This window comes from Littorina saxatilis, linkage group LG15 (genome assembly GCF_037325665.1).
Source record: "Littorina saxatilis isolate snail1 linkage group LG15, US_GU_Lsax_2.0, whole genome shotgun sequence".
NCBI classification, from domain to species: Eukaryota; Metazoa; Mollusca; class Gastropoda; order Littorinimorpha; family Littorinidae; genus Littorina; species Littorina saxatilis.
In genome coordinates this window covers 25,112,640-25,126,471 of record NC_090259.1, presented here as the reverse complement: position 1 = coordinate 25,126,471, position 13,832 = coordinate 25,112,640, and the positions used below count along the sequence as shown (strand labels likewise).

Below are 13,832 nucleotides of genomic sequence, written 5' to 3'. Positions count from 1 at the left end.
GGGACAACGATGGACGCCAAGAAGCTGTGTGGCAGCACCCAGGACCTAAGACTGACAGCCCACTTTGTAAACCTCATGGGACATGGATTTAGACACAACCATCATCGAACGCTGAAGAAAAAGAAGAAACATTTCCTTACCAGAGGGGACAGCTTGAGCTTGGTGAGGTCGCAGCGAGAGCCGGCCATGAGGAGCTTGATGCATGCGGTGTACAGCTGGTTGTAGTCCACAGTGTCTGCGTTCGACAACAGGCAGCTGCAAGCCTATTTCAACAACACAAAATACTCTCTTACAATTCATATCAATGTCAGAGTTGGACAACAAGCAAGTGTAGACCAGCATATACCACAGAAATACTCCCAACAATTTGAAACAACAGCAAAGACAACCACCCCTCAGAGGTTACATATACTGCAGAACTTGGCATAAATATTGTGTTTTTCAACCATCTTGCCCATTTTCAAAGCTGCACTGCCTTTTTTTATTCTTCTTTTTTTTCCTTTGCATTTCAGTGCTGCTTTTTCTGTGGACACATGTTTTCTGTGTGTAACATGACACAAAGTAAACCGTTAGCAGAAGTTAAACTTCTATCATTATAACATTAACCTGGCAACTTCACTGTCTAGCTAAAAACACTGTTAGTTCTCCAAAATCAATGCTTCTGTGTGATTAAAATAAGAAAATCTTTTCCGTCCACTAAAAACTGTCTTCTCTAACAAACAAAATCCCTGGTCCAGATCTAAATGCAGCAAGAGACGAAACACTCACCAGTCCGTCAATCTTGGGTACGTCCTGTGTGGGAGAGTCAGTCGGTCCCAAGTTGTAGAACCGAGGCTTCATGGTCCCCACTGAAGCAAAAACAAATACATATTATTCAAGCAGCCAAGGGTAATGCAGAGAGAACGCCCACTTCAAAGACAAGAGGTCCAAATCTGCACATCATCTTTTTTCTACTTGCCAACACTGAATATAATGAAAAATATTTTTAACTTTGTAACTATCATATTTCGCACAGGATCCTACCCTACTTATGAATATCCACATCCAAGAAAAGAATTGACAGCTGGAAAGAAATTATCACCATTGCATTGCGGGAAGGGTAAAACTGACGATACACGTAATAGCAAGGGATCAAGTGTCCAGTTGGCACATTTGGAATTGTCCTTTGCCAGGTAACATTAAGCGGTGCAGAGGCAATGGGTCAGTGATTTCGGTGTGAGGAATAACATGTCTTGATTTTACACACACACACACACACACACACACACACACATCATACACATCACATTAAAAAAGAAAAGAAAACAAGAAGAGCAAACGCTCGATCGAGTCACTTTCGCAGTTCTGAATATTATATGAGGCATCAGATGGACAGGAAGAAATTGCTATTCACAACACAATGAGTCACGTTCACATAAAATTTGAGCCCGGTCACTTTTATAGTTTCCGAGAAAAGCCCAACATTAAGTTGTGTGTTGCCGAACAGAAAAGGCTAGTTATCTCCCTTGTTTTTCTGATAACGTTCGTAAAAGGCTACAGATGTAAATACTTTGATGTAAAGAATAATCCTACAAAGTTTCAATCACATCCGATGAACTTTGTCAAAGATATAAAATGTCTAATTTTTCCTTTGACGCTGACCTGTGACCTTGAAAAAGGTCAAAGGTCAACGAAACCATCGTTAAAGTGTAGAGGTCATTGGAGGTCACGACTAAACAAAATATGAGCCCGATCGCTTTGATAGTTTCCGAGATACTTTGTCAAAGATATAAAATGTCTAATTTTTCCTTTGACGCTGACCTGTGACCTTGAAAAAGGTCAAAGGTCAACGAAACCATCGTTAAAGTGTAGAGGTCATTGGAGGTCACGACTAAACAAAATATGAGCCCGATCGCTTTGATAGTTTCCGAGAAAAGTCCAACGTTAAGGTGGTGTCTACGGACGGCCGGCCGGCCGGACAGACTAACACTGACCGATTACATAGAGTCACTTTTTCTCAAGTGACTCAAAAAAAAAACCCACCTTCCGCGCTCTCCAAAGCCAGGATACTCTTGCGGAAGTTGTCTTCCACCTCGCGGCAGTGGAAGAACTGGGGGGTCCTGGGAAGACTTCCGGTGTCACCGCGGCCCTGGGACAGGGTGTGGATGGTGAAGAGGTTCCACTGCACCTGCTCCATGAGGGCGGAGGGGGGGTCGTAGAAGTAGTGTAGCAGGTACTCGAACACCAGCGTCAGGCGGCTCAGGGGCAGCGGGACCATCTCCTCCATGCGTCTGTTGGAAGAGCTTAGAGTTGAGATAGTGTTTTGAATTCTCCAGTCTTGGTCAACAAGTCATCAAGGAAGAAGAACAACTCCAAATTTAAAGTTACTGAACTTGGCACGTCCAGGTGCACGAAGCCCCTAGGGTTTTCACTCATGCCTCAGGCATCTATCCGTTTGAAAAATACCAAGTTTCATTGACTTTCGTGCAAGGAGTCAAAAACTACAATTTTTTTTACAAACTAATTTTGAGCATACCCTGGGCAGGAAAGCGTGGCTCTCGATCAGGCTCACATCAGGTCCCACACGTAAACTAATTACGTCAAAAGCCTACATGGAAGACTATTAGTCTCGGCGAGGGAGAATTCTTTCTATTTGGGTACTTTACCTCTAGACATTGTGTTTGAATAGATAAGAAAATTGTAAAAGATGATAATTATGTGGGTCCATTTTGGTATACCGCACACAGCCTATGCATTGCCCCCCACACACATACACGGGGGGAAAAGGTTGGCCAGGTGGCTTTTTCTTCCTCCTTTCCTTTCATTATGTTTTCTTTGGGTAACAGAATTTCTTTGGGAGAAAAAGTTATAATAAACACAAACACCATTATTTTCAACCTCACCCCTTACAACATTGAGCTTGTATGCTTTCCCACTCACCTGGCGTCCATCTCAGCGACAGTGATGATGACCTGGGCCACCTGCAGCATGATGATCTTCTTCTGCATCAGCTGCAGGCTGTGGAACAGGAAGATGAGCACCTGCAGGTGTTCCACGTTCACGTCTGCAAGGCAAAGAATGTCATCTTCAGCAATATTTTAACATCAACATCATATTTTTGTGGCGTTATTCAAATGGAGATGTGCTAGCTACCTTTTCAACACACACAAAAGAAACCAGTCCAATTTTTATCAAACACTAGAAACATGGCAGACCATACCCAGATCCCTCCCCCAGACCCGTATCTACGACAACAAACAATGCATGTATGAAATTCTTGAGATGAAACAGAGTCATACCGTCTAGCAAATGAAAGGGAAGCTACTAATTCACGAAAGATGCAAACTTCAGGCTCAAAACAGTGGTGCCAATCACTTAAAAAAGGTCAAAAGTACCACAGACAACAACAATACTATCCACAAACAGAAAATTCTTGTCACTCGCACCTTCAAACTGCTCGGTGCGGTTGTCAAATCCAACAATAGCAGCCTTGAGCGACGCGAGAAAGCGCGCCCACATGGCCACAATGGTGCCGTCTGCTCCCGCTCGCACTGCCTTGCTCTCCCGCTCCCTCTGTTGCCGTAGCAACAAGACTTCCACCAGCAGCGCCAGGGTGTGGGAGGGGACGGTGAGGGGCCATGGCTCTGGCTGGGTGGCACCGGTCATGGATGGTGCAGTGGTGCCCACCCCCAGGTACTGAAGGAGTTGATCCTGGGGTACAGAACAACACACGTAATGTTAACAATATTCACATGTTTCAACTTGTTCTTTTCATGTCATTGTACATTTTTCTTTGGTCTTCCTTGCTCTCATCACTACCCTAAGACTCTGTCCCTCAAACCTTTCGACTTGTCTACACTATCGGTTTGTCAGAATGTTACTACCTCTTCTTCTTCTTCTTAAAGATAATTGTATTTCTGAGAATACTGTGACAAGACATTGCTTGCCTATAACTTTGCCATAGAGTTTATTCATTCTACCATCTGAACAATAAAAATGACAACTGTAACACAATTAACTCTGGCCGAACACTCCTCATTACTAAGACTCTCCTGGTTACTCAGGTGAGTCAAAATGAAGAAGAAAACACCCAGAAAATACCAACCTGTAAGATTTCTGACACACCCTCTGAGGCAATGAGACTGTGGTTGAACTTGGCCAGTGACACAGACACTTCATCGTACACCTTGTCTGAAAACACAAACAGTTTATATAAGAATACATACTTTCTTGACGCTTAGTTTTTAACTTTCAAACCAGAAAGATTCTGCCTTAAAATGTACGTTTTGGATGCAGATGCATATCATTAATCAAGCAGCTAGCAATACCTCCATGGAATAGGTAACATGTATCATGGCCGCAAAATCCCCCAAGTGGCATATCAATCAAGCAGCTAGCAATACCTCCATGAAATAGGTAACATGTATCATGGCCGCAAAATCCCCCAAGTGGCATATCAATCAAGCAGCTAGCAATACCTCCATGAAATAGGTAACATGTATCATGGCCGCAAAATCCCCCAAGTGGCATATCAATCAAGCAGCTAGCAATACCTCCATGGAATAGGTAACATGTATCATGGCCGCAAAATTCCCCAAGTGGCATATCAATCAAGCAGCTAGCAATACCTCCATGGAATAGGTAACATGTATCATGGCCGCAAAATCCCCCAAGTGGCATATCAATAAAGCAGCAGCAATTAACAATACTTCCACGGCTGCAAATTAAAAAAAATGCACATCAATAAAGTAAGAAAGAAAAAACAAAGAAAGCAAAACGCCTCCGATCTGCCATTCTATCGATCTTGTTCCACATATCCACTGAGGGATCCAGACACAAACATGCTTAGTTTTTTCTTTTCTTTTAAAACCCACATGAGCTGTATCGAATGAGACAATTTAGTTCGAAAAAAGTCTGACCAAGACAACAGCAATACACTACAAAGGTGACAGTACGGACACGAGGTCGGACCCTCACTCACCATGTCCGCTGCGAGCGATCTCACGGTCAAGGTCACGCACCAACCCTGCCAGTGTCTGGATGTGTTCTTCCGCCAGTGAACTCCTGCAATAGCAAAGGTACAATGGTGGTTAGTGGGATGGTATGCTTCCGGACATCAACACTGAATGTCTCTTGCTTGGCCACATCACACATCATGGACATCAACACTGAATGTCTCTTGCTTGGCCACATCACACATCATGGACATCAACACTGAATGTCTCTTGCTTGGCCACATCACACATCATGGACATCAACACTGAATGTCTCTTGCTTGGCCACATCAAACATCATGGACATCAACACTGAATGTCTCTTGCTTGGCCACATCACACATCATGGACATCAACACTGAATGTCTCTTGCTTGGCCACATCAAACATCATGGACATCAACACTGAATGTCTCTTGCTTGGCCACATCACACATCATGGACATCAACACTGAATGTCTCTTGCTTGGCCACATCACACATCATGGACATCAACACTGAATGTCTCTTGCTTGGCCACATCACACATCATGGACATCAACACTGAATGTCTCTTGCTTGGCCACATCACACATCATTTTGAATGAAAAGGAAAACACTTAAAAGGGATATGTTTTTTTTAAATGACGGGCAGATAAATCAGAAGGCATACCCAGAGACTAAGTCATAGGAAGAAACAGATCTGACAATAACCCGAACACTGAGTGAATCTCACACAGTCGCTATTCTTTCAGTTTGTGACGTCACTTCCATGGGGTAAATTCAGGACTATGCCACAGTTCACAATGTGTAGTTAACAATGCATGAGAAAGGAAGGGAGCAAAACTGCCTTGGGAAAACATGACAAAGTCACTGATCACAGGTAAACTACACTCACTTGAACAGCTTGCGGACGTTTGGAGCAGACGTGTTGATGAGACAGACGTTCATGAAGTTCAGCACACCGGAAGCCAAGGCCAGGAACTGCAGAAAACAAAGCATCAGTTGATTAGTCAATAGATGAATGAATTTGCATCTGAAAGTAAAACCTGTCCTGAACTGGGCCAAGCCGACTACGCAAAGTATACCTGGCCAAGCTGGCCACTCGGAACTTTAGCACTGAGGTTTGGGTAAAAAGACTTTGCGTAGTCTTGGCGAAGTCAACTTGGGGCTCAATTAAGGACCGGCTTAAGCCATTGTCATTTTCTACCTAAAACAAAGCTCTTACAGGTGAAAAGTTAACAGAAATGACTTCATATCTAGGCCTCTAGACTCCAAACTCCTACCCCAAAACACACTTTCCCAACCTCCATCTTCTTCACCGACTGGAAAGATCTGGCACTCACCCCGTCAGGTTCACGCTTGTCTGGCACCAGACTCGGGGGATCGTCGGTGGAGGGCTGACGGCTTCGCTTCTCTCCCTGCACCTCCAGTCGTGGGGGGAGGGGAGAGGTAGGTGGGAGGTCCGTGTCTTCCTCCGGCGAAAGAGTACCCTCCAACCACTCACCGAGGATGGGCTCTGAGTCGTCATCTACAGAACAGAAGCGTTTACTCTTAGTCTTGACAAGGGGCGGTGAGCCTGTCTTGACGATGGACAGACAAGGTGAAACAGACATGCAGTAAACTCTCACCAGCTTCCCTTACGGCTTTGTTGATGACCTAAGAAGGACCATATTGTATGACATAAATTAAAAGATGTGAGAAGCATGTTCCAGAAGCATGAAAAGAATGCCAAGCAAGAAAAAACGTCAATGCCTTGCAAAGCTGAAGCACTACACAAAACAAGCAATGCAAATACAGTCGAACTCGCTTAAGACGAATCACTGGGGATCGGAAAAAAAGTTCGTCTTAACCAAAATTCGTATTAAGAAAATTGATCGATTTTTTTAATTTTTTTTTAATTTTTTTTTTTTTAAGTCTTGTACATTTTATGGTGTTTCAATTTGTTTCTTTCGCAACTTTCATGCTGCTTCACGTTTAGACAATAAAGTGACATATTCAGGTACATGTTCATGTGTGTCTCATGTTGAGTGATGATTGTTGAGTTTGAGTGAGAGTGAGCACACAGATGTTTCATCCAGTTGTTACGTTTTTGGTCACACACACGCGCACACACTGACACTGTCCACATTCGCGGTGTTCCTATCATTTGTCCGGAATCACTTACCTTGGCGACGGGTAGCAAACCTTGGCCAATTTAGTTTTTTGTTTTTTTGTTGCAACATGATGTTCAAATCCAAATCGAAAGCACTGACTGACTGATAAACTATCGCGAACCGGCGAACGCAAACGTTGAGAGTGTGGTTTCCCTTGTCCAAGGGAAACCACTCTGGCATCTATATTTTTGGCAATGGCTTCCGTTCGATGTTTCGTTTTTGGTATTCGCGAAGGAAATAAACGTCAGTCAGTCATTCATGTTCAGTGTCTGAGCTATCAATCACTTTGATTCTAAATTTGAAATTGTTTTGTGAGTACAGTGTAATCAGTTTAACTTTATTCAGTGATCGGTTGAGCAATGGTTCAAGCAGTCGACGCAAGGGAAGACTTTGACACACGTGTATTCAAACTTCTCAAATTCCCATGATATGTCGATCTCGGGACGAGTTTAAAGATTTCGTCATAAGCGTGAGTAAATTACAGACATTATGCATGCTTGGGAATCCAAAAAGTGCTCGTTATAAGCGTAAATTCGTTATAAAGAATTCGTTTTAAGCATTTTTTTTAAGCATGAAGAAAGAGGTATTCAGTTGGGAACTTAAAACTAATTCGTTATAAGTCAAAATTCGTAACTAGCGTGTTCGTTTTAAGTGGGTTTGACTGTATAGATAACAGTCCTGATACTCTAAACAGTTGTCACCAATCCCCCTGCAGACACACACACACACACACACCCTCTCTCTCTTTCCCACAAACATGATTTATCTTTCAAATTCCATTCTATAATAACCATTGTCACCACTGAGTTCAATTTCATACCGTCTTCACTGCTGTCCTCAGTGGTACTGAAGTCATCCTCGTAGAAAGTGTTGGAGTCGGATGTGCTGCTGCTGCTCGTCTCTGCCGTCTCTGTTCCCTGTTTGGCACGCTTCAGCTGTACTGCCTGAAAGATGCATACACCCTCATGGTTAAGATAGTTGTCCATACATGAAAATTCAGTTTTGTTGCTGTTTTTTTTTTTATAACTGTGTAGTTACTTGCTCTGGTTTTGTGTGTGTGTGTCATGGTTAAGAAAGTTGTCCATACATGAAAATTCAGTTTTGTTGCTGTTTTTTTTTTACAACTGTTTTGTGTGTGTGTGTTGTTTATGGTGGAAGAGGGGAGGGAGGGGTAGGGTGGGGACGCTGTTTTGCATCACAAAACCTGTCTATCTTTCTAGTAATCTCATAAACATTACAACAGTTCGAAAGTACAAACTAAATGCCTCCAATCTCATTGTTCAAATATTTCCAATTTCTACCATAACTATGCCCAGACCTGGGAACCCCTATTTTGCACTTGTATTCTCAAACAAACTTGGTGTATTTTTAGAAAAATGAGCGTACTCTACCCCGCATTTGAACATCCAGGAATTGTTCTCGTCGTATTTTTTTCCCACTGACCGTATTCTGGACAATCATGCGTACAGAATACGTCCAAATCGTATGGGTTCCCAGGTTTGTATGCCCTATGTCTGAAGTTAATAAGTTTCATAAGCAACATCGAATTGTTATAAGATCTGTATGAAATCACCTTAGACAAAAATGATATATTAATTAAGACTCAGTATTGGCGTCAACCCGGTAATTACCGGTATTTTACCGGTTGAAATGAGAAAATACCGGAAAAAAATTGGCTGCTGGTATGACCTACCGGTTGAGTTTTAGAACTACCATTTTTTGTGTGCTGGTATTACAACAAAACCAGTACTCTGAGTTGGACTCTTACTGGTTCTAATGACCAGCCTACAGGGATTTTTTGTGACTGTTTGCATCATAAAAGTTTGCGTACCCGTTAAAAAAAATACTAGCGCCATCACTGAGACTGGCTTACAGAGTATGCTTGTTAAACACACCCACACACACACACAAAAAGAAAATAACAAATACAAGTTACAACAAACAAGCAGAAAAAAATACAAACATAGGTGCATGATCACACACACACACACACGACACACACACACACACACACGACACACACACAGAGAAAAGTTCCAACCTTTCTGAAGGAGACGCTGACAAGGTTGAACAACAGGTCCACCAGTCCCACAGTGGCCAGCAGTTTGCGTACACGTTGCCATGCCGACACGGATGACAGTAGTTTGATGTCCAGGCCCGGATGAGCGTCTCCTGGAGGGGTCTGAGGGCAGAAACCATAACACATTGTCATTCAGCTATGTCCAAAATAAGTACAAACTCTGCTTTGATTTGACTTTGTAATGGCAGTATGCCCATACCAAGACCACACTAATCTCAATTTCTGAAATACTGTGAACGGTTAACAACCATGCAGCTTAACAGAAATGATGCCAACATTTTGTCAATCAATTCTTAGTTCAACACCTTTTCAGGTTCATGCACATTTTTAAAAAGTCAAATCAAAGCCTAGTTCCTGCTGGTCAGAATGTGGAACATAATAGAAGTTATTCTGATGTTCGCTATATTCGGTTAAAATGTCCTGAATACCGGCCCCCGTAGCGCAGTGGTTAGCGCATCGGGCTGTGGGCCGGGAGGTCGTGGGTTCGAATCCCATCAGGGTCATGTGGGTTTTTCGGGCTACGGTCGGCTCCTACCCAGAGTGGAAGTGCTATGGTTCCTATGGGAAGGCTGGAATCACACAGCCGAGTGTCATTCACTTAACGAATGCGACTTTGAGGGTGCTCAGGTTCTGTTTACCTGACCAACACCGCAGGTGCGGCAGTTCTCGGGCCTGGTTGACACCAGGATATATTATGACAGTAAGCGTAGAGTGCTGCCCTGTCACGTAGTCTCAAACCAAATTGGAAATCCATAGCATCATCATTATAATCATCCTCATCTCATTAATCATCCAAAATTATAAAGTGTCCTTGCTCTTGTGGCCCTTCATGCCCGGAGCTCTCATGGTGACCTTGGTCTCAGTGTTCCTGTTCGATCCTTCCCTGAATAGTACTTCTGCTGTCAGTCCTCAACGTGTGACGTTCTGGGGGGTCGACGGAGGGACGTGGTGGCGGTCTGCTCTCTGGAGGGGACCCTCACTCAGTCTGGCTCCGCGACTTAGCTGTCAATGTCGTTAGGGGGCATAGTAGGTAGTGGGCTGCGTCCGTTAGCTCGGGACAGACCCACTACTGAACACCGTCGAAGTGACTCAGCAGAAGTGCACTGTCATCTTCCGAGGGTAGCCTACCGCAACGACCCGACATCCCTCCCTGGAGCGTCTGTAAAATCGACAAGTCTGGCAGCGGAACGAAATTCAGATGTGGATGGAACAGTGAGTGCAGGGACGGGGCGGCGTGAGTGCACACCGGGACAAGGAACAGGTGTAAGGAAAAAAAAAAAAAAAAAAAAAAAAAAAAAAAAAAAAAGAAAAAAAAAAAGAAAAAAAAAAAAAAGAAAAAAAAAAAGAAAAAAAAAGTCCTGAATTCAGTGTGTGTTCCTGACACCCTCTAACCAATTCTCTCCCCTGTCATTTCTTTCTTTGACTAGAGTTCCTTCCCTTTGTGTCTCCCTCCATCTTCTTTCTGTATGTGCTGTCCTTGTTTTGGTGATACAGAATTCTTTCAATATTCAACTTTGTTTCTCTCACCCACAGCCACTTTGTTCTTTAGATGTCCTGAACTGTTCAACAAAATAGAAGCAGACTACCTGCCAAATAAATTCATAGAATTCAAAGACTGTCCTTACCTCCAGTTCTCCAAAACTGCCCTCAATCTGCAGGTCCTCCAGCAGAGTGGTCAGTAGCTGGATCGCACTGGACGCCAGGGCCACTGCAGCAACACTGAACCCTTGGTGACCACTGGAAAGGAATAGGTAAAACATACAGTCAGAAACATGCGTCTGCACTGCGTGAAACCCCACACAAAGATCACACCAAATGGATGATGGTTCGCAAAATCCACTGCTCATGACTTTTTTTTGACAAGTGTCTGACCGCTACTCCTGCTTTCTTTCCTGTTCAGCGTTGACAAAAGTCTTGAACGTCCCTTCCAAAATGTATTAACTAATGAAAAGTAAAGTATAGCACACTAAGAATTGACTAATGCAACATTCTTTGGGATTGTTCATATCAGTTTCCTAGCCATTTTGTAAACGGAACATCTCTTAAGCATCAAGTCATAGAAGAAACTGACTAGACAGTAGCAATTATCAATTAGGTAACACCATCTCTGTCGGTTAATGATTCACATTCATATCCCAACTAGCTGTACCCAGTCACATTGCTAACACAGAAACGCCCCTACAAATCATTCCCCCATGAGCTGGACACAGTTACATTGCTAACACAGAAACGTCCCTACAAATCATATCCCCATGAGCTGGACACAGTTACATTGCTAACACAGAAACGTTCCTACAAATCATATCCCAATGAGCTGGACACAGTTACATTGCTAATACAGAAACGTCCTTACAAATCATATCCCCATGAGCTGGACACAGTTACATTGCTAACACAGAAACGTCCCTACAAATCAAAGACTACCTTTACAAACAAGAGAATCTCAATCACTCTACAAACAAAAGAAATAATTTGCGTTGGATTGCTGTACTTGTAACTATTTTGTTTTGTCAAAAATGAAACGTTCGAACATCAAACTTTTATCATTTTTTTGTTATTCTACAAAGCAAATTCACCAAACAAGGCAAAAGACACAGATCAACTGACCTCTTGGCGGGTCTGCTGGCAACGGTCAGGATGTCTTTGGACTTGTGTGCGGAGCCGTCCCCAGCCTGACGTTTGCCGGAATCTCGTCGCTCCAGGATGATGGCGGGGGTGAGGGCCATGATGCCGTGCAGGCCTTTCACCAACACCCATGCCGCCACCAGATGAAGGTTCTGGGCAACCTGAAGGGACAGACACAAAGCGTACAATTGGGATACATTTAGCAATACAGTGGAACCCCCCCATTTAAGACCTTCAAAAAATCTTAGAAAATTGGGTCTTAAAAAGAAGGGAGTCTTAAAAATGGGGGTAATTTAGAGGTTAAGAACAGAAAGTCTGAGCCGAGAAAACAGTGTCTTAAAATTGGGGGGGGGGGGGGGGGGGGGGGGTGTGTGTGTGTGTGTGTGTCTTAAAAGGGGGGATTCCACTGTAGTAATGACGAATTTACCAGTAATAATGACCACACAGGCTTACCACATCTGCCAACCTCTATAGCTTGTCGGTGAAATCTGTTTTCTCATTAGAGCAGCTCTAGTATTACTAGTATTAGTGCCAATAACATTTTCTGTAACGCAGCATACAAAAACTTGTTAATAATATTTAAGAGGAGAACAAATCCCTTGGTCTGTCTTACTTAGGGTTAACTAGAAATGTTTATTCCACCTTTCTCAGAAGGTGTTATATTTCTTAGCCTTGTACAAATATTAGAATTCTGATTCTGATAAAAAAAGAGAAACCAATGACAAAGTGGACACTGAAAAAGAAAGATGTGCAAAAATAAACACAACCTCTTGCTTTTTTCTGGACCAGAAACTGGCACTGTTCACTTACGTTGCCTCCAGCTCGGGTGGAATTGCGAACAGCCACAGATACCATGTTGAAGATCTCCAGCTGAAACAAAAAACACAACTTTCAACCCAAATGTACAGCACCCAGTGACAGAAGTGACAAAATTCCTACAATTACATGGCTCAATGTGGCTGGACTTGAACAGCTTAAAAAGATTATCGTCAATCAAAAATATACCACAAATGCACAGAACACTTAACACACCACAAGGCGCCAGGAGAATGGTTCCAAATAACTCTTACTTACTCTATTTTACACATGTGGTATGCATTTAGATGGCTTACTTCCCTTTGTTTATCAGATCACACACATCACCAATTTCAAAAGAGCAAATTTGACATACAGTTTTTTGCACAATGGAGCGTCCGTAGCCCTCGATCTCTTCGTCCTTGCTGGCCGGCTGAGAGGAGGTGGCCGGCTTGACCATGTTGATGATGGTGTCAGCTGTTGCCACGGTGACCGCTGTGTAGAGACAGGTCATGGTGCAGGCGATGATCTGTTCGAGTCGTTTCGGGGTCAGGGGTTCGAGGATGTGCAGGGAGAAAGCCATCCACACCACTGTGATGTCACTCAGGATGGACTGGTATCTGGAGAACATTACCAAGATGTTAAAATGAGAAAGTCCAATAACAATCAAACAATATTCAGTCCATGCCATGATGAAGCAAACAAACATTTCAAGTTTGTTGGAGAAGATGATATAACAATTTCAATATTGAGGGACAAATGATCAATAAAGAAGGAAACGTTTGTAATTTTTTCTGTGAATTTTTTTTACCTTGGTATAATGATGAAAGAAAACAAAGCACAACATTCAAAGTTTCTTGAGTGGGCAAACAATTCCATTTTCAGGGATGGAGGGAACAACTAAATGGATCTTCATCTGGAAGAACAATTTTGCTGTTAGCATTGCTCAACTAAAAAGACTTGCACTGAGTGTATTTGTGACGGTCCACCACGAAACCAGTCTTAACACTTTCGTGACGGGATGCGACTATATTAGTAATAGCGCTGCAACGCCCACGGACGGGAAGCGACTATTTTAGTATTAGACATACAAGGTACACGACTCGTGATTGCTTCCCGGTTTTTGAAGCTTGCAAATAAATTGAGTTGTTTCCCTTGATACACTTGGCGTCCCCTTCTGCCATTTGCAAATCCGCCTGATTTGTGTGCGTTTTTGAGGAAAAAA

The 13,832-nt window shown here is 43.0% G+C and overlaps 1 protein-coding gene across 10 annotated transcripts in view; it reads right to left on the bottom strand.

Moving 5' to 3' along the window:
• LOC138948919 (E3 ubiquitin-protein ligase UBR4-like) overlaps positions 1-13,832 on the bottom strand; it is a 224,267-nt gene that overhangs the window by 188,792 nt on the left and 21,643 nt on the right. For all 10 annotated transcript variants that reach the window (XM_070320552.1, XM_070320561.1, XM_070320554.1 and 7 more), the window contains exons 6-20: positions 12,984-13,227; positions 12,623-12,682; positions 11,795-11,973; positions 10,813-10,924; positions 9,149-9,289; positions 7,928-8,051; positions 6,298-6,482; positions 5,850-5,935; positions 4,961-5,043; positions 4,085-4,170; positions 3,426-3,690; positions 2,920-3,043; positions 2,023-2,270; positions 769-848; positions 141-263 (exon numbers count right to left, since the gene is read on the bottom strand). In XM_070320552.1, coding sequence (XP_070176653.1) covers positions 141-263; positions 769-848; positions 2,023-2,270; positions 2,920-3,043; positions 3,426-3,690; positions 4,085-4,170; positions 4,961-5,043; positions 5,850-5,935; positions 6,298-6,482; positions 7,928-8,051; positions 9,149-9,289; positions 10,813-10,924; positions 11,795-11,973; positions 12,623-12,682; positions 12,984-13,227 — 2,140 coding nt within the window. The remainder of the gene's footprint in view (positions 1-140; positions 264-768; positions 849-2,022; positions 2,271-2,919; positions 3,044-3,425; positions 3,691-4,084; positions 4,171-4,960; positions 5,044-5,849; positions 5,936-6,297; positions 6,483-7,927; positions 8,052-9,148; positions 9,290-10,812; positions 10,925-11,794; positions 11,974-12,622; positions 12,683-12,983; positions 13,228-13,832) is intronic.